We start from the raw sequence: 25210 nt of genomic DNA, 5'->3' as shown, positions 1-25210 counted from the left end.
ATGAAAATAAATCATATTGCTTTAACACTGTTCTATTACTTTAACAGATTTAAATATAAAAAGGAGTTTTGAGATCATTTAGCCCAATTCTCTCATTTTACATTTGATGAAAGTGAGATCCAATGAGGTCAAAGAATTTGCTCAATGTGACATATACAGTATATGGCACAGCCAATATATTTGAACTCTGGTCCCCTGCATCACAGTCCAATACTTTTCCACTGTACCATTCTAGATTAAGTAAAATTTCAGTGCTGAATCTTTAAGAAGAACATAAATATGCAGATTATCTTTGAAATAAAATGATTGTAATTTTGCTTTATTTATATTCTGAAAGTTGATTTTCTGCTTGTATTGGAAATATAGTATCTTTGTTCAGGAAATTTGTTAGTAAATTTAACTGTTTCTATAGAATACAAATATTGAGAAACTCAAGATTTTACTTCTAAGTCATTACTGAACTAAAGATCCATAATATAAAGATCCTTCATTTTAAAGGAAAGGTATTTTATTATTTTTTTTAAGAATTCAGTTTATATTCTTTGTGAGAATGTAATATTTAATTTCCTAAGGACAGGTTCAGTGGTGTCCCCTGTGAATTTTAAAACTATTTCACCCTAATCAGACCATTCCTTAGAAGATCTGATTTAGCTATTTACTGATCAATCACAATGGAGATACTTGAAATAACAGAATCAGGTCTTGGAAACACTACATTTTCCACCCTTCTTAATTTAACAAGATTAGGAAGGTCTGCATCAAACTCAAGATTTAATTATCTGAGGAAATGGCCTTCAATAGACATGTGCAAAAAAAAAAGAACAGACCTCTGGGCTGTCCTAAGTCAAGCTAAGTCATCATTGGTACAAATGAGACACAGGAAAGTGATGTAAAACTGCCCTATATAAGGCACGTCACTTCCCGTCTCTTCTTCTTTTCCCAGAGAGACAACTCTGGCTGACAGCGAGCTAGGCGTTCCAACATATTGGTGTGCTGGCGGCTATTGTCTGAGTTTGGTGGTGAGTTTTGCCCTGCAGCTGATTTCAGGTTTGGGCATCTTAGCTGAGTCCCTTTGGAGGTCAGGCTGATTCTTTCCTCCTTCATACTCCAAAACCTTATTTCCTTATCTCCCCACTTGGCACCAGCTGGGGGGGGGGGGAACAAAACCTACTCCTTTCCTTTTCCTTCTTCTTAATCTCCTCCACTATCAATTAAAACAACATAAAATTTCCAGTTGACTTGGTTTTTTTCATTAGAATTTTATAAATTAAATCCTTGGTGACAAAAATAATTATTACATTCAGTCCCAGCCATAATTTTACCCTTTACACCCCCAAGGAGACTTATATACTATTCCTATAGCTTTAAGATTCCAATATATGTGACTATCTTTATTTTTCAATGATCATGAAAAATAAAGTTTCTTAAACATTATTGAAACTAAATCAAATCAGAAATAAATATATATCTTTAATTTATTTTCTAAATATTTTCTTTCCTTCTCTTTTTAAAACTGTAATATTATTCCATTTTAACTTGCTCATCTCAAAACTGCACTAATCAAATACTCTCTATATCCATTTTGATTCATCATGTTTTCAGGAACAGTTCATTGATGGTGAAAGCTGTGCTTTTCTCTTTAATTTTAATTTTAAAAATAAATTCCATTTACATTCTTTATGAAAAGTAATGTCTTGTTTTATAAGAACAGATTCTATGGTGTCCACCAAAGAGATTTAGATACTGTTACTATAGCTCTAAGTGGGATTTTATGATTCTAATCTTAGAAGTGACAGTTGAACTGACTTTAAAAGATGGCTATCTGTAATGACTTAGGGAAATATTGATGAGAGGAAAAATGGACTCAGAAAACTTATTTATTGAATAAAACAAATTTAATTTTTTTTAATGAAACAGAGGGAATAAAATTCTTGAGAGATCCTGGCTACACTCCTCAGATGACTGAATGGAGAGCCCATATTTCCAGAGCTGATGGTTTCAGGATACCCTTTTCATAGATGATATTTTACATTTCCTTATTTTTTTACATTACTTATAATATTCTTAATAAAATATATATTCAATCATTATCATGATTATTTAAGCTTAGAAGATGAGGAAGTTTCATATGAGCTAGTGATAAAAGACATTTTTTAATTAATATCGAACAAGTCCTAATGGTGGGCCCAGAGATAATTGATTTATGAGAACTGCTACAATTTAGCAATTTATGGAAATATCAGATAATATACTCTTTTTTTTTTAAACCCTTACCTTCCGTCTTGGAGTCAATACTGTGTATTGGCTCCAAGGTAGAAGAGTGGTAAGGGCTAGGCAATGGGGGTCAAGTGACTTGCCCAGGGTCACAGAGCTGGGAAGTGTCTGAGGCCAGATTTGAACCTAGGACCTCAGATAATATACTCTTGATTGTCAGTAATTAGATTGCGGGCTCCATGAGGGTATGGAGTGTTTTCAAATTCAGTTCAGTGGTGACATACATAGTAGTTTTTAATAAATGCTTGTTGACTTGATTTGATTGCTTGTTGATTGATTTGATTTTTATTCTTTCTTTAGATGTAGTATAGGCCAACACTCCAAAGTGAAATCCTGTGGGACTATCACCACCCTTTTTATAGATAAATCTTTCTCCTACTACCCCTCACGATTTTATTAACTCTTTTTACTAGCATAATACATATGACCTATACATATTAAGGTAAAACTTTGAGATTTTTTTTTTATGTAATCAGCCATGTTTGTCCCACTCTACAATTTTTTCATTTATTTTTCAAAATTCAAATATAAGGAAGAGGAACATATTGGAGGGAGGGACAGAACATGGATTGTAAAGTGTCAGAAAATAATTATTAAAATTATATGGACATTAAATCTCAAAAAAAATTAAGGTTTTGAAAGCCTCACATGTAGAATTTCTATTTATCCTATTAAATTACTTTTTGTTGTCATTATCATCTGACGAAATCTCCTCTAATTTTCTGTTATCCAGTGAATTAGTTATACTTTACATCTTAGAGTACCCAATAAATATCCAGGTATCCCTTCCACATCTTGACTTTCTCCAAAACTGTTAGGCATACAAAATTAAATGGGATTTTTTTTGAAAATTTTGTGGAAGCTGAAAATGACACTCAAAAGTCATCAGACAATGAAGAAAAAGTTTAGAAACTCAGAAATGCATAAAATATACGGTATTGTATAATGTTGACATATTTTATATTTTAATATGATACATATTTCTTTTTTTAAATAAAATAAGTAAAAATAAAATTTATGAAAAGAAAGCAGAAGTCAGCAGATGACAAAGCCTAGATATGTTAATATTGACCTACAAAATAGACTATGACAAAATACTTAACCTATAATTTACAATAAGGTTCTGGATATATCCCATTAAAAAAAAAGAAAAAAATCAGACTTTTTCTCTGGTATGAAGGAGGGGTGCCAAAATATTTTATGCAGATTTTCCAGATCACAATGGCATTATAGCACTAAATCATGTGATAAGGAAGGGATGCCTATGCTTTTCATTTTACTTATTTTTATTATAAATTAACAAATATCAAGCTAAACTGAACATGCCTTCTAAATATATTCTATGACAATATAAAGTTATAAATTTCAGAAATATAAAATTTATAGATTCATCAAAGTGATTGACGAAAATGTCAAATGCTGTAAATTAGAGTCCTCCCCTGTAATGGAGAAGATAATCAGAAATCAAAGATGCTCATTTGCCATGTAATAAAATTATTTATATGCATTTTTTATGAAAAAGGAAATACAGATTAAATCATCGAATGGACTTGAGAGGGTGGGGAAACTGACATAAGAAATAGAAAGCCTGGTTATTCAAGGTTGTAAAAGGATGAATCTTAATAAATCATTACAAATGTACGACATTTTAAGATTTACAAGAACTTCTCATACAAAGTCCTGTAAGGTTGGTAATGTAAGTATTATTACAAGTTAGAGAGAGAGAGAATGGAAACTTAGAAAGACAAAAATACTTTTTTTTTTCCCACAGACACGTGTCAGAGCTAAATCTCAAACCCCCAAATCATATGATTTCTAGTATTCTTTCTATTACCTAACTGCCTTTTTTTTTCATATGTAAAAAGCTTTGAAGTTCCTGCAGAGGAAAATTACACACTTCTGTATTTCCAAGGTGACATTTCACTATGCTCACTTATGAATGTGTAGCCTTTTTCACTGATTCTGTCAATGAATCAGAAATAATATAAATTTTAGTTACTATTAGACCATGTGGAAAGTGAACAGAAATGAATGTTTCAAGGTTTGGCACAGAGCTGGAAGTCAGCCTCTCTGCTTTGCAGTAGCATAAATTACGACAAAAATGGCAACAGAAGAAGACCACAAAGGTCATAAGGAGAGCAAGAAGACATCCGTGGTGAATGTGGGAGCAGAAAGAAGGGGGAGAGGTGGGAAAGAATCTTTGTTTTGTGTTTTGGGGTTTCCTCTGTATTTCTTGGACTTAATACACTGTCTGACGTATAGTAGTCATAATATATAGTATATATATGTTATATATATATATATATATATATATAGTAGTCATAAATGCTTCTTAGTCTTAGATGTGATACTAAATATCAGTTCAAAAACAGAAGAGTAGTAAGGGCTAGGCATTTGGGGTTGTGTCTTTCCCAAGGTCATGCAGTTAGGAAGTGTCTGAGGCCAAATTTGCCCCCCAGGACCTCTGATCTCTAGGCCTACCTCTCTGTCCATTGAGCCACCTAGCTGCCCTCTTAATAAATGCTTCTTCTGAAGTTCATTTAAGTCTTTTTTAGAGCTACAATGTCTGTGTTTAAATGAAGGTATTCTGCAATACTGAAATAAGACTGCAATATAGGAGGAAGAATATTGGGTTTAAAGTCAGGTAGATATGATCTCATATGGGTTCTATTACTAATTCACTTCACAACATTCAGTAAGTCAGAAATCCTCTCTGTTCTAAAATTCCTCACCTACAAAACAGATTTTTAAAAATTAAGTTCATATACTGTTCAAAAAATCTATGAAGAAGTAAGGTAGTACAGGTACAGTGAATAGTTAGATTGCTGGATTTGGAGTCATGAAGACCTGTTTCAATTGGATTTTAGATACTTTATAGTTCTTTGACTCTGGGCAAGGAATTTATTTTCCTCAGTTTACTCAAATGTAAAGTGAGAATATATTAATATCATTTACTCACAGCATTGGATAGTTATGAGAATCAAATGAAACAATATTTGTAAAGCACTTAGCCCAATTCCTAGAATATAGTAGACATTGAAGAATTGCTTGTTTCCTTCCTTATTGCCAGAGAAATGGAAATGTCCAAGTGGAACCAGCCTTGAGAGTTGTCTTGTATGTAAACTAAACTGAAGAGTTCCCAACTTAGTTTAGGGATCAGAACTCCTGAAGAAGGAGATTCCTCAAGAAAGAAGAGGATAATCTGTATACTCCCTGAATTTGGAAAGTAAAACCAACACACTGCTGAAAAAGGGTTCCCTTTCAAGGAGGGAATTTCTTATTTTGAAGCCCTAATGAGTAGCTGCTTTGGGAAAGGTAAGGAGAATCCAAACCACACCTTTACACTAATGGACAAGGAAGGATTGTACAGGAATAGCTAAAAGGAATAGAGATATATCAGAATGTGAAAGTGTTGCCAAATTGCTACTACAAGTTCAGTTTTCCACCAAGAAAACTACTGGAATATTTAAGTGTTTCCTATGTGCCTTTATGTTTATGAACTCCTGTGAGACCTTTGTACCTCATATTTTCTGGGGAGGTCTATTCATAATGATGATATTTTCTATGTTGATTACCTTCTCAGAAGCTGAGAGCCTCTTATTCCATGTAAAATAAGTTTAAGCTACATGTAAAACTTTATCCAAAGTAGGGCAATGGAAAAAAGAATACTCTTAAGTCAATCTCAGAAGTCAGCACCCATAAATCAGAATCTGGAGGATGGATCCATGGGTCATAAAGGAATTGTTGTTCATCCTTCCTTTTCAAAGAGAATCAAAGGCAACACAGGGTGATATCTTGACTTGAATATGAATTGGATTTAAGTAAATTAGAGTTGACCTGTGATTTCATTGTTTTGGTGAGAAAAATCACACCATAAAAGATATTTATACTAAAATACATTTAACTTATTATGAATAATTAAAGACTAGTATATCTAATTGAACTAGAAAGTTAAAATAAATAACTAAATATACCAAAATGAAAATTTAGATTCATTTCTCTCCATTAAATTTCTCATGGCTTCCTGACTAAACAGGTTAGTAAGTTAAAAGCAGTGAAGAAAAATTATTACTCTCACCCCACTGCACAGAAAGTAGATTTATTTAATATTGACTGAAACTTATAAAAAAATTTTTAAAAATCTTTAAAATCTGGATAATGTCCTTCAACAACAAAGAATGGAAAACAATGAATATCTATTTGGTGCTTATAAAATGCCCAGCTCTCTGGTTGGTCTTTTGGAAATTATGATGGGTTTCTTTGACCTTTCTGACCTCAAGAAACTATTATTTTAATTCAGGATACCTGATGCAGAATAAAAACTTCATGAAAAAACACATTGTATTAAACATCTAGTATAAATAATGAAGGTGATTGGAGGCTAAGTTAAACAAATTATGGATGCACTATGTGAATGAACCTAAGACATTATTTAGTTTGATAAATAAATTTCACTTCAGGATAAAGGAAAGAAAATCAAGAAGACTGCATAGTTTAATGCAATGAAAAAAATACAATTTTATCCTATCCCCCCACCTAATTTCTTATTCCTGACTCATGTTATTCCCTACCTTATGATTCAATTCATTCATTGTGAGAGAATACCTAAATAACACATCCATTCTGGTTTCTCATTTCTTTTGCCTCACCTCCAACTATGCCCTGACTCTGGACCTAGTCATTAGGAGTAGAATACTTCTTCTATTTGAACTAATAGATATATTTAATTTGTTTCCTCTTAATCAATGGATATAGTTTTGAACTTTTTCAAGTGGAAATTTTCCTTTAAAACTAAAAGAAGGACAAAAATTCAGAAAACTATATACATAGACAATTTTTTCAAATCTCAAACATCTTGCCTGAAAGTTAGCCTGGCAGATGAAAACTTTCAGAGAAACCAAATCACAAACCTTTTCTATCTTTTCAACAACCCAGCACTTTATAGAAATTCTTCCTATGCCCCTCTAAATTTTTTCTTTAAGAAGTACCTTATTTTATTAGTTATTAACTGACTTTATCTCCCTCTTTCCTTTTGAAAACTGAGAAAACTGGGAAATGTACACTAGTATATATAATACTATCACTAGATTTGGAACTTTGCAATGGACAGGCTAATGACTCCATTTGCCTTCTTTGTGACCCTGGACAAAGACCCTGTTCTTGGACTAGCACTTTCCTTTAATGTGCAATCTTCTGCTATTAGAAGATAACCTCTTAGATGTCTAGGACTATCTCATTTTTGTCTGTATTTCCTAGTACCCTAGCATTTAGTGCAATACCTGTGACAGATAGTTGGTTCTTAATAGATGCTTTTATATTTATTAATCCATTCATTAATTCTTTCTAATGCTATTCAATGTTCTCAGTCATAAAATCAGATATGATTCTAGTTGTCTGTCCCACAAATCATTACTATTCAAATTTATATACAATATATATGTATATATATATATATACATATATATATATTTGCCCATAGTTCAGTTTGCACATAGTCCTGAATTTGATCATGTGATTCAAATAGACCTTAAAGGGAATACCGATGTGGCACAAGAACTAAATGACTAACTTCCCAGAAGAGTGGTAACCTAGTCCATAAACATTGCCACCAAGGAGAAGGAAGAAACACAAACATACAAAAGTACACACACCCTCATTATCACTATCACCATCACTGCTACCATAGCTAAGTCACTGAAAGCTGCTGGGAGCTTTATCTACTTGTATTCACTCTTATAATACTACATGGAATTCTATCAAGGGTTGGTCCAATTTGAACATTGCTTATCAGTAGAGAAAGTACTGAAAGGATGTCTTAAATATTTACTGGATCATCATGGTGTCTTTGATATTCTTGGGTATTGGATCAAAGCTGAGTTCTTCAGCCCTGGTGTTCATTGCTAACTTTCTGCTTTTGGAAAAAAAAAAAAAAGATTAAATGTGATACTGAGGTTTAAACATTGTATCTACTCTTTACTTGAAATTTAAGATGTATAGCTGAGAAAAATATAAGTAGTAAGTTAAATCATTGCAATTCCATTCAAAATAAGTAGGCTTCTTTTGTTTGTCCTTTTTTTTCCCACTTTGTTATTCTGTCATTTCTAGCTTCAAACTGGGTGACAGAAAAGCTCAGACAGAGAAATCTTTTTTAAAAAAAGGTATAGAAGTAACAACACTTAGGAGGTGGCAAGGAATGAGGTGATAATGAGAAGGGAGGGAAGGCAATGAGGTGATAACCCAGGAAGGGCAGGTGGCTCAAAGGCTAGCTAGGAAGAGAAAACAATGATTATAGTGTGACAGAATGTAGTTGATGAGTTAGAGGGGAGGAAGCCTGGAGGCTTCAGCTGCTTATTTGCAGTATATCACATCTAAAAGTTAGTGAAAGAGGGAGGATAATAAGAGGAAACAAAAGCCTTCCTTTCTGTATCCTTTTATGCTTAACCCTCAATTGTCTTTAGGTTTCAGATAGATATATCCATTCAGAGTTTCTTAATTTCAGTTTCTTTGACGTTATTGCACAGATTTGACTTCAGTAAATTGTTCTCCAAAATTATTGTATAAACATGTGTGTGAATATGTATGTGTAATTCTATATCTATCTACATATCAAAATAGCTATCCAACTTTGTATATCCATATAGTTTTACCTTTTGGGCTAATTAAAAATCTATTGCTAAATTTTCTTCACATTTTAAGAAAATATACCCCTAAAGTTCAATTTGCAGGTAGAACATTGTTTAAGCACAGTATATAAAACTAAACTTGACAGAACTGAATGTGACCTGAGATATAAATAGCTGTGGTTTATGAGTATGTATATCTATTCAGCTGGGAGGAAGTGTAAAGAATGGATAAAGGAGTGCCTTCCTTGGAACCAAGATCTTGGCTGAAGTCCTGTCCCTAACACATACTGGCTGGGTTACCCTGGACACCTCATTTATAACCTAAATCTTCTAGGTTCCTATCCCTCAGACCATAAATTAAAGAGAAGATACTAATCATCTCTAATAGAGAAGGTTCCTAATCTTCAAGTTCCCTATTTGAATATATATGAAAATAAAAAAGGTCCAAGCCTACTTCCATTTCTTCATTCATCTATAAAGAACTATTAGACAAACAATATTTCCACACATAATTAGGAATGTTAAATTAATTTTTCATTATGTACAAATAAGAGAAATAACAATATTTCTGATTTTTCTAATTATGAAAAAATGGCTAAATATTCTGTTTTTACAGAAATGTATATAATTATCAGTAAATTTTGCTTATATTGTTACTATGTAGGATTTTTTCCCTACAGTAAAATTTCAGAAAGACAGGCAAAAATAGGCACATTTTGGTGTGTACAGGAGATTATGCTTTTTTTTAAATCCTACAAATGATTCAGAGGTGTACAGAGAATATATGATTTTTAATGGATCAAGTAATCACTGGGGGGAATCAAAACACAAATATATATATATATATATATATTTATATATATATATATATATATATACCATGATTATAAAAATCAAAAGAACCATAGAATAATATAAAATAAATATAACAAAATTCCAAGGAATAAGTTTGACTCCCAAAAGGAGTTAAAAGAAAATATGAATCCCATCATGTTCCTTTGTAGAGGTGGAGAGTTCCTTGGTGTAGAATACTGCATTTATGTACCTGACATTTTTGATATATTGTTTTCCTGATTTATTTTTCTCAAATTCCTCTGTTCTTGCTTTTAAAATTCTTTTTACATGGGATGTGCCTCTGAAAGGGTGGAGGTGAAGAAATACAGAGGAAAATTTAAGTGATATAAACAAAAGATATCTATGTTTTTTTAATTATTTCATTGTGCTTACTATTTCTGATAAAAATAATTTGTAGGGAAAAAACAGCTTTGAAAGCTCTCCTCATACAAGGTATCTCCAACTTCTACATTAATATTAAATGTTACTCAACAACAGATGCCACTATAGACATAACTTGCTTGAACAGTCCACTAAGAATGGACATCAAATAAGGTGCAAAAGAGAAGGGCATATGCTCACTTAAGATTTTCTTCCATGTTATGAAAGTTCATATATTAAAAGGGAAAACAAAGGAAGGATTCATTATTGATCATGAGAGTCAGGCTTAAAGATGACATTGTACTAATTGCATCCACTCCTGGGTTCAAAATAAAGCCTAACAGAAATCCACAGTAATTTAAAATTGAGCTAACTATTCACAGAAAAAAAAAACACAGATTAACAAAAAATCCCATAGACCTGGAAAGGCAGCACTCTGTGTTAGTCCATCAATATGTTAATCCAATATTTTACATATTATTGCTGATGGACAAAGAGCTGCACCCAGAACTGAACAGAAGGAAAGAATTAAGCAAACTTTTCAGTGATAACAAATGTTAACTGCTGTAGAAGTCCATCTTTTTAATACTATTTTGCCAGTGGTTTTATATGCCTACAAGTCACAGAAAACTATGATCTCAAAAGAATTAAAATTATAGATAACACAAAGAAAAATAGAGAAACTCATACAGGCATAAAAGCAATTAAAGAACATTGAAAATAACTTCCATGAGAAATAAAAGTAAGGATAATACTGAAAATATTTTTTAAAAAGGAGGAATATTTAGTCATAGCCTGATGATTTTTTCAATCTCCTTTATTTATTCATTGTTATCCTCTAACCAAGACTTTTTGTTGGGCCTCTTTCTTTCAGTACTTTTAACACTCACATAGACTGGATTAAATTATCATCTCTTTGCAGCTACCTTACAAATATTATCCTAATCTCCAATCTAGTATTTCTAAATAGCCGCTACATGTCTCCACTTGAATTCTCCATCAACATTATCAAGTCCAAAATGGGCATATCATCTTTTTCCATGTCTCCCCTATCTAAACTATCTCTATTTCTATTGAGGGCACCACTATCCATTCAGTTGCTAGATAGCTAGCCTTAATTCTGTCTTCTTCACCTTTCAAGTCTAATCAATTACCAAGTCTGGTTGGTTCTACTTCCATAATATTGTTGTTATCTTTCACCTCTTTACTCACATTGCTAGCAACTTCTTTCTGGTTTTAATTATCCCTCACATGGATCATTCAAATAGACTGATGCCTCCAGTTTCTCCACTCTCCAATTATAAAATTACAGAATCTTGGAGTTTGAAAAGACCTAAATGGTGGCTTAATCCAATATAAATTGGATTACAACATACCTACAAAGTAGTCATTAAGTCTCTCTGGAAGAATTTCAGTGAGGGAAACTCACTAACTCCCAAGGCTGCCCATTGCACTTTTGGATAGTCATTTGTGAAGAATTCTGGTCTCATATCAAGCACAAATCTGCTTCCCTGAAGATTCTACCCATTAATACTAGTTCTGCCTTCCTGGGCCAAACAGAACAAATCTGATTCATTATTCTGTTACTATCCTTTAAATATCTGAAGACAGATGTCACAGTATCAGTAAAGGCTTTTGCTTCTGCAGACAAGATTTCTTCAATTCCTTCAAATAATTATCATTTAGCACAGCTGCAGGCTCTTCACTATCTTGGTGACATTTTCCTGGAATCTGTAGTTTTCCATTTTCTTTCTAAGATGAAATACTCATAACTGATCTCAATGATACAGATGTATTGTCTTTCAGGACTATAAGTGGTCTAGTCTAGAATACTAAGGTTCACTTAATTCCACTTAAAACTACATTAGCTTTTTGATGGTCATATCATATCATTGCCTTATGTTGATATGGAAATTGACTAAAACCTCCAGACCATTTTTCAGATAAACAGCTGTCTAGTTGAATTCTTTTTCCTAAAGTTGAATATTAATGCATAACCTTTGAATTTAAAATCACTCAATTCAACCAGAGTAAATGAACATAGCTTTAGAACTATAAGAAACCTCAGAGAAAATTATACCCAATCTCCTCATCTGACTAATAAGGAATCTGAGACACGGAGGATAAGTTAATTTGTCTAAAGCAGGGATAAGATGTAAACAGGTCCTCTGACTTTGAAGGTAGTGCTATTTTCAAAACACCATACTTCCCATTAGCTATCTCTCCTAGCTTCATGTCATCCCAAAATTTGATATGTATACCTTTATGCAAGTCATTTATTGGAATGTCAAATAACTTATGTCTAAGTGCAAATCCATAAGGCACTGCATTATAGACCTTTTCTCTTTCCCAGATGACACAATCTTCATTACTACTCTTTGAATCTCTGATTCCATATAACTGTATTATTTTCTAATTCGTGGCTCTCTAATTTGTCCACAATGATTATATGTGAGATATAGTAAAATGCTTTCTCAAAATCTAAGAACAATATATCTACAAAATTCTCCTGGTTAAACATCTGAAATCTCCCTTTCTTTTCTGAAGCCTATGGCCTTCCTTACCATTAGTGGGGAAAATATTATACGTGCCCCTGAAATTTTGTCCAAGACTTCATAATCTTTAGCAACACTGTTTAGACTTCTTCTGGTAGTATCATTTTGTACAGGTGATTCAACAGAATTAAGTGGTAGTTACCAGCTCTGATGTGTAAAGTTCTTCATCTTTACATTTTGGATACCTGTCCCAAGAAACCAATAGATCTCTTTGCTGTCAATGTAATATCAACATATAATCTTCTCAAAACTAATTTTTTTCATGCAGACACCAAGTACAACTACTACTCATCTTCTGATTCTTACTAAATAACTACTGACCTAATAACCCAATCCATCTTTAAACACTTGCCAAAATGTTCTTCTATTTTCAGAAATTTTTCAGTGGCTCCCTATCACCTCTATTATGAGAAACAAACTCCTTAGCTAGATACATGAGGCCCTCTGGAATCTGACAATAAGTATATATTTCCAGTTTAATAAATCTCATATTACTCCTATTATATATTCTATCTTCTAATCAAAATGGATTGCTAGATAGATTACATGCCTAAAGTTAGCATATCACTTTTCATATCAACACCTCCCCTCATCTGCATTTCCCTATTTCTCTTGAGAGCATTATTATCTATCCAGTTACATAGGTCCTTAAATTTTAAATATTGTCTATTGCTTCCCCCTTTCCTGGAATGTTCTCTCACTCTATTTAAGAATCCTCTTCTTTCTTGAAGATTTACCTTAAGAGGTACCTCCTAAGCAAAGTGTTCTATGATCACCCTCCTTAGAGTGTATAATTTCATCTCATATTCTCCAAGAAAATGTTGCTTGAATCTGTCATTCTTATTCAATTGAATTCAAGAAACACTTTAAAAATCTTACTTTTGTTTATACATCACATTAGTTTTTTAACTTATACCTCCCTTTTTCTGACAGATTTAAAATGGGTGGGAAGAGCAGTTAATTCAATTAAGTCAATCAATGTATAAGCATTTATTAAGAGCTTGTATATGTGTCCAGTTGCCTACTTTTTGAAAGACAGTACACTCAATGCTAAGGACAAAAAAATAAAATTGAAAAAAAGTTACTAGCCCACAAAGAGCTTAAATTCTCCCATCCCAATGCATGTGAATAGATTAGATAGATAGATAGATAGATAGATAGATAGATAGATAGATAGATAGATAGATAGATAGATAGAAATAATGTGATATTATAATATGGGAAGGGTGATGATAACTGACAACTAAGGGACCAAGAAAGGTTTATTTTAGGAGAGAGTACATGAACTGAGAATTAATGGAAGCTAGAATTTCTAAGAGAAGAAGGAAATGCATGTTAGGAATGGTACACAGCCTGCACAAAGGCTCCAAATTAGGTATTGGTCTGTAAAGTTCTGAGAACACCAGATAGGTCAATCTTACCAGAATGGTGTTTATGAGTGAGGAGATAAAGTAAATGTAAAAAAAATAATAATAAACTGGTAAAGGTAGGCCAAAGTCAGAAGGCTTAAATGGCAAACTGATACTTTTGTATTTTCTTTTAGAGGCAAGAGAGAAAGTATATTAGTCTGATCAGAACATGTTGTATTCCCCTCTTGAAGCATGTAAATTCCTTTAAATCTGGGACTCTCATTTTTTTAAACATTGAATAAATAGCACCTAACAGTTTGTGGTATTTTTAACTTATATTTGTTGAATTGAAAAAACAGAGTTCATTCACAAATGTTAAAACTCATACTTTCAGGATTGTTGATTTAATTAACACTTTTAAAACTATTTTATTAGTTAATATTTTATTATTACAGTTAGTAGCTTGTCAACTATTAACAATTTTACTAATTTGTCCACAAACAACTTTTAATTGAATGTAAAGAATGATACAATTTTATCTGATTTTTTCTGTTGTTAATTCTAATCATCATTTAACTTTCTAGGTGATGATGGCAAGAGTTTCAATAGGAAATATCAGCAATATAAAAATATATTATTAAATTATGTTTAAAACTAACAATTCATCAGAAATGCCAAATGAATCACAAATTGTCCTTATATGTAAAATGGAACAAAAAAAACTTCATATTGAATCTCAAAAAGAGATTCATCTTTCACATATCTCAAGAAATTTTCAACATATCTATTGGAGGATAATATTTAGTAAGATGTTTCCATACCATATTATCCATTTTATCCTCTTTATTGGAGCAAAGATATTTTATTTTCACTTATTACCCATTTGGAAGATAAACTTATTCCTGATATTATCCCATCAGCTTTGTTACTCATCTTTGAGATAGTCTTTATGGCACCATTCCAACACATTAATGTGAGTCTGGACAGTAGGATGCACATGAATACCAAGTGCTTTTTTTTTAACACTATTGAGACTACAGTTTTCTATATAACCAAATATTCAAGTAAAGAAGCATTTCTTCTTAACCATCCTCAATAAAAAGCCTTTTTCTTATTCTTATAGTCCCATCAGAGAAGAGAAGGAATAACCAATTAATTATTCAATCTTAATTTTCACTAGCTTAATGGATTTTGTGATTTGGTCACTTATTCAACATTCATAATACAGATACCACTAAATGATTTCATTAAATAAAGAAATGGAATTGATTAGATATTATGATTATATTGATCATTATCTATCTCAGATAGATATCAAAGTAATATTAAATTATTAAAGGATTCCTGGATTATATTTTAATGACTACAATTTAGCTAAAATGTGTTGGCCTACAAAGTTTCACTCTATATAACACATATTGCTTTGTTACTGTATAGATCACATATTTATCATTTAGCATAAAAGAACTACAAGTTGGAAGAAATCTTAGAGGCTATCTAGTCCTCCTACTTTTATGGAAAATCAAAACAGAATCTAAGAGAAGGTAAATATCTTGTTCCCAGTTACTATGTAGACAGCACAGAAAGCAACTGATCTAATTTTTTTCCAAATCTGCAATCGCTGTTCTTTCCCTTGATTCATGCTACCTCTCTTTGTAGAATTTTTGAAAGTAGATTTTTAAATCTAAAAACAATGCAGAGGAAGAGAGAAAGACTAAGTCCATTAAAATGAAATTATCTTAAAATATTCCAAAATATCAATGCCATTCACTGCTCTTCCCAATTCTAAGGTAGCCCTGATCCCTCTATTGCCAAGTAATGTTTACTCTTCAGTGCCAACCATCCAATGAAAACTGGAAAATTCAATCCATTGTTTAAAACTTTCCAACTAAACAGATGTTATGGTGTTCAGTAAACACAGTATTTGTCAGTGGCAAATACACAGAAAATTCCACACAAATGCCAGATACTATACGGAAAAAAAGAAAACATTAGATTTCCTTTAATCATGTTGGATGAGGTTTTCTAAGTTATATGTGTCTCACTAGATTCTCTGCCTAAATATTCATTGGGATCTTTGCATTGCAAACTGATATTTACTTCTATGATCATTTACATATAGATCTTATGAACAGTGGTTTTCTAGTTTATATAGTTAGGTTGTTTGTAAAGAAACCATTTATGAAATTGTCTCAGTGAAAGATCCATTCAATAAATTTAAGAAATGAAGACAAAACCCTGGATTAAAACTCTTGAATCTCAGATGAAACATTATTCATTAATACTAATAATAGTAACCAAAATAATTTATAGAGCTTTAAAGTTCACTAAATGCTTTGCAGATATTGTTGTTGTTCAGTCAATTCAATCATGCCCTACTTTTCTTACTCCATTTGGGGTTTTCATGGCAAAGATACTAAAATGATTTGACATTTCCTTCTGTAGCTCATTTTACAGATGAGGAAACTGAGGCAAACAGTATTAAATGACTTGTTCAGGGTCACACAGCTATTAAATGTCTAAGATAATGGATTTTAACTCATGTCTTAATTTTTACGAATGTGAAAAGTATTAGAATGTGTGACTTACTGAAAATAAATAAAACAGGTGAGCAAAGAGTATGTGTTTCATAGCATGGATAAGTCTTGACAATAAAACTTGTAAATTTTTAAAATAACATAATTATGTTTTAAGTTATTATTATTAATTGAAAATCACAATATAAACAATGAGAATTGGAGCAAAAATAAATAACTTCCTATATGTGGGAGTCAGGGTGATCTATAAGATTTTATGTTCTTAAAGATCAACAGTTTCTGCCTTGTACGTTGGCGGTATCCTGGCAGTATCCAACAATCTCTCCATGCCATTATCTAAGGGTATTTCTTTCTCCATTCATGCAATCATTGGGTTTTATATCTTGATGGAACCTTAGGAACCACCTGTTGTAAAGCTCTTTCAAAGATGTCATGAAAAAAAGAGAACAGACATTCAGAAGTGCTGAGGAAAAGTGACTATATTCACTGTCTCTTATACTTACCCTTTTATTCCCAGTTACTTTACCAGTACTGTCCCTAGCCATTTGTTTCTGAGAGTCACAGTTATATGTAAGACTCTAGGCAGATTATCTGCCACTTTTCATTATCCTGCTCCACTAATATTCTCCACCTTATACTTTAACAACCAAAACTGTTAATGATATGAACCAGCTTTGCATATATATTATCTACAGGTTGATGAGTTATATGAAATCAAAAGCAAGTTCTAGAATGTACAATAAAATTTCTTCATGTCTCTTATTTTATTATGAAATTAATATTAGTTATTGTAGATATACAAGGATCTAAGTTCTACTAAATGGAGATCATTCCGTAAAAATATATAAACATCTATACAATTCTGTCTATATACATATATTCATATGAGCAAGGTCAGATTTAGGGAGATAGTGAAGGATTGAAGAATCTGGAATGCTATATTCCATGGGGTCAGGAAGTATTGGACATAAGTGAATGATTGAACAACAATAAAATGTGTGCGTGTGTGTGTGTGTGTGTGTGTGTGTGTGTGTGTGTGTACATACATATAAGCAGGTATATGGTAACATGAATAAAGAACACTGGGCCTGGAGTCAGAAAGAACTGAGTTCAAATTCAGCCTCAGAGACTATCTGTATATCTCTATGGAAGTCATTTAATGTTGTTTGCCTCAATTTCCTTATCTATCTGATGAGGAAATTTTAAAAAAGAGCTGGAGAAGGACATGACAAAAAATTACAGTATCTTTTCTAAGATAATTCCAAACAGGATTATAAAGAACCAAACACATTGAAATGAGTAAACAATAACATACTTGTGCTTATTTACAAAAATTCATTCTATATATATATAGAGAGAGAGTATATAGAGAGAGTCAATTTCCACAAGGAAGCTGGATTCCTAGTCTTTTATATCTTTAATACAATGGGTTTAGACTAAGTCATCACAGTTATATAGATGTTCTAACAGGATGAAAAGAGATCAAGGAATGCTCTTAATCTATTTTGAAAAGGTTTTATTTTATCAGTTTCTGAGTAGATAAACAAATTTTCACAGCTCTTTCCACCCTGCTTCCTACTTTTTTGTTTCCTCATTCCTTCACTCTTTTCTGTCCCTTTGGATTTTTCTTATCTAGCTTGGTTTTAGCAAATGGGACCTCCAGAAAAGAAATGTAGATCAAGATTAGAAGGGGAACAAAGAGATAAAGAGAACTGTAACCTCAGGGCAATGTGGTATAGGAAACAATAAACATTTATTAAGCATCCAACCTACTATGTACCTGACACTGTTCTAAGCTCTAGAATGTTTTTTAAAGGTAAATATCTGATAAAAATACCCAAACACCATAGTGTTTGGGTATTTTTATTGGAAATTCTTTCCAGCCCTAAATATACAATCCTTTCTTTTTTTCCTCTACTTCAAATATTACCACTCTGATATTCACCCCTACTTCTAAAGGGACTATTGCCTTGTAGTCCTGAACAGATTTTGACAGACATATAAGTAATAAAAATGTTATAGAACAGTTAATGTGTTTTGATGTGGAGTCCCTATACTACTTCTCCATCTCTAGGGAACTCTCTGGCTCTATTATCCAAAGGAATAACAGTTTTGATTTTCTTGAACAACTTCAGAACTGGGAGAAATAAAATGGAGGTTCTCACAAGTCTGTACTCCCTAGTGGCTTTAGAAAGTTACATATTTATAAGCTTTCTGTCCTCAAATAAGTAACCCATCCTCCAAGAGGATTCAAGAACTTTATGTGTAATAAAGATTTCACTCACTCTAGAGACCTATGCATTACTGGGGACATTGAAAACATGATGCCCAATTCCAACACCCAATAACTGCTTTGCTAATAGTGTAGGCAGGAATTATCTATTAAATAGTAAACTAATTGGGACAGAATTGCAAAGTAAATGAAGTCATGTAAAATGCAAAATTAAATATAAATATAAAGAATTAAAGCAATATAATCATTCTCATTCACATAAGAAAATGTATATAGCTTTCTGGAAAATAAAGAGAGAAAAATTTTAGGGTCTTCTTCTGGGAAATGTTCAGGCATTGGGTCATTAACAGGGGTTACAAAGAAAAAGATTTAGGCTTAAATGGCATCTACCTGGCCTCCTCAATGAGACAACTCTTCAACCACTTACTATATATAGTCAGTGAATTTTTGCCTACTGAAGCTAAGTAACTTGGTACAATAGAAAGAGTGATAGACTGGGGGTGGGGGGGTCAAAGGACTTGGATTCAAATCGCAGTTATCTATAAGACCTATAGAAAGTCATATAATTTTATTGTATTACTTCTCTAGACCCCATTTTCCTTATTTGTAAAATGAAGAAGGCTGACCTAATAACTTATAAAACCTTTTCTTCCCCTTAATCTAGAATTGTCCATGTCCTAGCCCAGGAACTTCCTTGTTGTTGCTGTTATACTTGTACTCTTCCACTACATTCTTTTAAAGTGAGATTTCAGGGCCCATATGCTTCAGAACCAGTCACTATATTTTAAACTCTACCATCAGTCAGTGTTACAATCCTTCCTGGCTGGTTTACAAAAAAAGTATATTTAGCGATTCTCTCTTTTTCAATTGATGAATAGATTCCAATTCGTTATCTTCTATCACATTAGAAACTCTAAATTACATTCATCTATTCACTGTATCAAGTTGTTGGTAATTTGCTGAAAAGTCTTACTGAGGTTAGGGATAAACACTTATACTCCTTTCCATTTGCCTTTCCATCTTCCATCATCTTTTGCCTTTGCCATACCCAATAAATTTTGTTGAAGTACAAATGAGACTCAAGAATAGCCTAGAAATACTTGGAGAGAAGGGATATATAAATATATATATGTGTATATATATACACACACACATATATATATATTTTTTTTTTCATCTATTAAATGAGAAGTTTGGACTAGATGATCATTGAGGTCCTTTTCAGGTCTAAATTTCAAATCCCATTCATGCACACATGAAAGGGACATATGGCAAGGGATGTGACCCAATTATTTCCCCAATAGGTTCTCATTCATTATTAGTCATGGTAAAAATTTATCCTCAAAGTTACCTTGTCAATATCATTAATAACTAAAACATTTTCAATAATTCTCAGATATTAAGTAAGTTCTTTGTTACCTAATATATATCCTTGGGGATGCAGAATTTACATAGATAAATGTCACACTGATTTGGTTGAACTTTTTATTTTCATTGTGACAGTGCTACATTTTATAGATGCATCTATAGAACATATAGAAATGAAACAGAATATATATTTGTGATCTGCAACTGTGCTATAAATGCTAGAGAAGCTATAGTCTCTGAGGCTGTATGAATATGAAATCTGGTACTGTGCTATAGTTGAGTACCTTAGTATATTTGTGGAATACTAAGGTACTCACCTAAATAGAACCATATATATGGCCCTTACACAAATGTTCAGTTAGGTCTACGGTCACTGTACAAAACAAAGCAAAACAAAGCAAAACCAAAAAAACTTATTTTCTAACTGACACTTAATTTATAATCTTATCAAGGAAAAATCATGTCTTTTGTAGTCAAGTGTATACTTAAGGTACATATCACAGTATATCTCTCAATAAAGCCACCTCTATTTTTTTTTGATGGAGAGAGCATACTAGTAAAGAGATTCTAATATCAAAATTAAGATGTAAAAAATTAAAGTCAAAACCCTATCTGGTTGTATCAAAGAATTATTATGTCCTATGACCAAAATTTAAGCCCCCTCATGAAAAATAAATGTGCCATTCAGATAAATGGATATGGATTCTAAGCTGTGGAAAAACAATTATTTCAACAATGGTATTCACAAAGTTAATAGGAGAATTGCCAGGATGGTGAACTGCCAAAACTGGCAGCTAATCCACTTGTCTATGTAAGAATAACAATCATTCTATTCATCTCATTCATTCTGCCATTTTCCTCTTCATTTTCCAATACATCTATGATCCATTTGTAATTATATCTGATCATAGTTAATTCAGAATATATGTTAGATAATTCTTATACAAACAAACAATACTTTTTTAATTACATGTGCTCTATTTTAAACATTTCACAAAGTTAATATTCATTTATTTCTTTTATACTAACTACTAACTTGTATTAATTAGCATCAATAATTTCAGACATCTTCTAAAAATGGCTAGAAACCTAGAAAGTCAAACTCCAATACCCATTTAAAAACAACAGAACAATTTTGGCTGATATTATGAAGTTTTTCCTTTCTGTTCCCCTCTCTGGCAAAGAAGTCAGCTGTATTTTTTTAATACTGTTAAAACCTGTTTTGCCTCATGCTTCTCTCTCTCTCTACACTAAGGATACTTAGTTGAAAATTTTACAGTTTTAAATGGCTGTTATGTAATCCACATCATTGCATCTGTTATCCTATACAGAAGATGGTGTGAACAAATACTTCCTTTCTGAAAATTTATTCCAATTTTCTACTGTCAGCAAAGTCACTTTCTAAGTGTATGTTTAAGACAGGTAACACCAAATACATTTAATGACAGTGGAAAGGAAAAACATTTGGAAATTATAATGCTAGCTTGTAAATGATCCTCATAAAAGACCTACCCTGGTAATTTAATATTTAGGATTCTGCTACTGAGAAAAAAGATTCCTTTGCTGAAGATTTCCTTAGGTATTCTTAAGAAGAAAGGGCCTTAGTAAAGCAACACATTTAAAAATAGAACATGATAATCAATATCCTAATGTTTTTTATTAAATATAAATTTAATTATAAAAATGGTTATGTGTACTGCACTTATTTTAGGCACACAGAAGCAATTTTTTTAATAGCCAATTCAGTTAAACTAGAAACTGACTTCTATTGGCAGTTAGTCATTTTAATTACACTGTTATGGCTTTGCTATCTTGGAAAATAAATCATTCTTCTGCACTGGAATTCTACTTATTCTAATGTCTTCCCTTTCCCCACCCCCCATTACTTACAAAAGCAAAATTGCACCTCTGTCTCTTCAGTCCTTGTCTATAGGTCCCATCCCCCTTTCTCCTCCCCCACCATAAATTGCCTTTTAAATGTTTAGTGCCCACTGGGTCGATTTAGCATAACAAGGCTATTCACTACCTGCTCCGGTACCTAGATATAACAGTTTTTTCTAGTAATTTCTCATTCATAAAATCTAATATTTACCAGGCACCCATTACAAGATATAAACATCATTAAGCTGCTGTGCTATTTTACTCTGTTTTCAGGTGTGATAAGGATGACATCAATTAGTGACACTATTAAGGAAAACAGATGTGTTGTGCAGAGTAAAAGATTCAATTTTTTTTTTTTAATTTTAGGACAGGCGAGGAGAGGGCATCTACATGTCAAATCAAATGACTTTAGAATATTTCATTCCAAAAGTTCTTTTAAAAATGAACTGGAGCACTTACCTTTGTGGGAGAGGCGTAACCGGGGGTGGGTGGTTTCTGTTGCATGACCTCCACTCCAAAACTCGAGGAGCAACCCCCCCAGGACCCAGGTGAAGATGTGCCCAGCCGATGCCATGCTACTTCCTGGGCAAATGTTCCCCTTTCCTCTGGTCTTCACTTTGGCCCCTGAGCTCGGGAGTTGAACAGGCGACTTTTCCTTCAGAGGCAGCTCGAGCAGTTCTGTCACACACCGCGACCTAGTCTGTTGTCACCAGAAAACACGATCCCCAAGTGCCATTTGTCAGGCTGTGTTTGGAGATGTCACAGGAAACCACCCTCCCGCTTAGGACAGTTGTTTCCAAGCTGAGAGTACCCGGACATTCCAAGGGAGGAGTTCAGTTTAGGCGCTGGGTACCCAGGAACCGCCTGCAGATTCCCCAGAACTGCTTTTCCAGTCACTTTCTGTGAGACTGTTCATTCAGAAAAAGACACACATACACACACTCACGCGCGCACACACGCGCGCACACTCGCGTGCACCGTCCTTCTGAAACTCCCCACCCATTTCTCGGGGGGAGGTCGCAGCCCCTCCGAAGTCAGCCCCTTGCTCCAGCTTGCCAAGCAGCCAGTTTTAATTCACCTTTTCACCTTGGCTAATTAAAAACAAGAAGTGCCATTCCCCACTTGGAGTTGCGGGATCCACCCAGCGGGGATGCAGGACTGTCAGCTGCTGTGTTTACAGGGAAAGTTCAGGGAGGGCTGAGGCAGCTTTCATACTTGTGTGTTTCTAGGAAGTGTTTCTGGTCCACGTGCCGCTTAAGCAAAGGCTGGGATCCCTCCCTAGTTTGTGGCCAGTGGCCCAAGGGTTTTTTTCAGCTTCAGGATCCCAAGTTGTAAGATTTTTTTCTCTCCTCCCCGCTCCCAACCATTCACCTTTTTTTTTTTTAAAGGATATTCATTAAGGGGTTTGGAGATCAGAAGAAAGGAAAGGATATTTCAGAAAATACATACACATTTTTAAAAGATGTGAGATTTTTGTTGGTGGAAATGGATGCTTAAGTCAAAAATAAACAAACGAGTATTTTATAAAGTAAAACAAAAAGGTAATCCTTAAAGTAAATTAAAATCCAGGTTTAAAATAATCCTTCACCACTTCTCATCAAACTTCATTTCTGATATCTCATGTTTGCATATGGATATTTGTATATCAGGGTTAGCTCTCCAAATAAGTTCTAACAGTGCTATGTTAAATACTTAGGGGGAAAATAGTCAAGGCTGTGGAAAACTATTAAGTCAATTATCACTTCACATATGTTATAATTAAGTAAAAAGTTCAAGGGATGGAATTGTGTTTTTTATTTCATTTCAGCAAAATTAAATCCTCTGTTTTAATCTTAAATTATAAATTATACTTTGCATTATGGTAGGAACACACTCATTTTGCTAAAATATTTTCTTTCTATTAATTGCCATTGTGGTAAAGATCTTGCCTAAATTAAGCAAATATATAAAAACATAAAGAAACTAAGTTTAATACCTTTTCTTTTAACTGTTCTTTCCTTCAATAGATTATTTTTCAAGAGACTGTGTTTGTGTAAATAAACCTAACACAGTAGGTCAACTTTCAATCAATCTCAAAAACCAAACCAAACAGTGTGAAGCTGTTGGCATGGAAATGAATGATAGGGGGGAAAGAGGAGATATCCCATAAAGTGTGAAAAGGGTCTTTGAGGATATAAGATCTAAAAATTAAGTAAGTAAAAACTATTTGGAGAATAGTTAGAAGAAATAATCAAGATTTTTAAAGTTATATTTTTACTCTGTGTCCAATTAAAAAGTAAATGTCATTATACATATGCAATATATAATTATATATGTATATTACATATATTATTGAACAACACAATACTGTGTCCAAATAAATGTAGAACTAAGGCATTTTCTCTTCACTCTTCAAAAAATAATATTGTTGGGTATGAATGCAGCTTGTTTCAGAAAAATGGAAACACCATGGAGTGATATAAATAATTAGATTTCAAAGGTCTAGGCAAAGATAATACATTCTAAACATTATTAAACAGTAAAACAACCCGAAATGTTTGCAGACTTTTAAACCTGGGGTGGTCCTTGTAGGAATTTGCACATTTTAAAAGCTGGTCCAATGAGCTACAGACATGAAGGCTGCTATAAGTGAGATATACTGTACTTTAGAAATTCTTGTTCATTTTCTTCTAAGAGTGAAGTAGTTTCTTTTTGTTTCTTTTTTTTTAATTTTTGTTATCTGTTTGACATGATTCTGGAAACAAATGTGGCTTCTTTATCTTTTATCAAGAGTGTATGACTACCTTTGTACAAGTTAAATTAGACCTTTAGTTTCCACTGGTTTCTTTTAACTTACTAAATTTGTACATCATTTACATTAAAACAATGAAGTACATTCAAGCTGTTTCAGCAGGACAAAAAATAAGCCTTTGAAATGCTAATGTGGGTACATAATATTTACAGGATTAGGTAGTTATTCAGATCTCTCTCCACTTATAAACTCCCCTGTAGATTAATTTAGGACTGCTTTGTAAAATTACATTCCAAAATAAAAAGATTTACAAAAGTTTTTTTCAGTGCCTTCAAACTATATTTTAGCTCTACTGTGTTTATCAGTTTTGTTATTTGCTCACATCTTTCTTAAACTTCCTTCTTCTATTTGCCACATCATTATGATAAGACAACACAAGCATCT

General features: G+C 32.7%; 1 protein-coding gene across 1 annotated transcript in view; it reads right to left on the bottom strand.

Moving 5' to 3' along the window:
* Positions 1 to 23302, bottom strand: part of SEMA3E (semaphorin 3E) — a 424903-nt gene extending 401601 nt beyond the window's left edge. The window contains exon 1 of the mRNA XM_001369740.5: positions 22495 to 23302. Within this exon, the coding sequence (XP_001369777.3) occupies positions 22495 to 22609 (115 nt within the window). The 5' untranslated portion in view covers positions 22610 to 23302. The remainder of the gene's footprint in view (positions 1 to 22494) is intronic.
* Positions 23303 to 25210: the final 1908 nt, after the last annotated feature.

Source organism: Monodelphis domestica, chromosome 5 (assembly GCF_027887165.1).
Source record: "Monodelphis domestica isolate mMonDom1 chromosome 5, mMonDom1.pri, whole genome shotgun sequence".
In the NCBI taxonomy this organism is placed as follows: domain Eukaryota; kingdom Metazoa; phylum Chordata; class Mammalia; order Didelphimorphia; family Didelphidae; genus Monodelphis; species Monodelphis domestica.
This window is presented reverse-complemented; position numbering and strand designations above follow the sequence as displayed.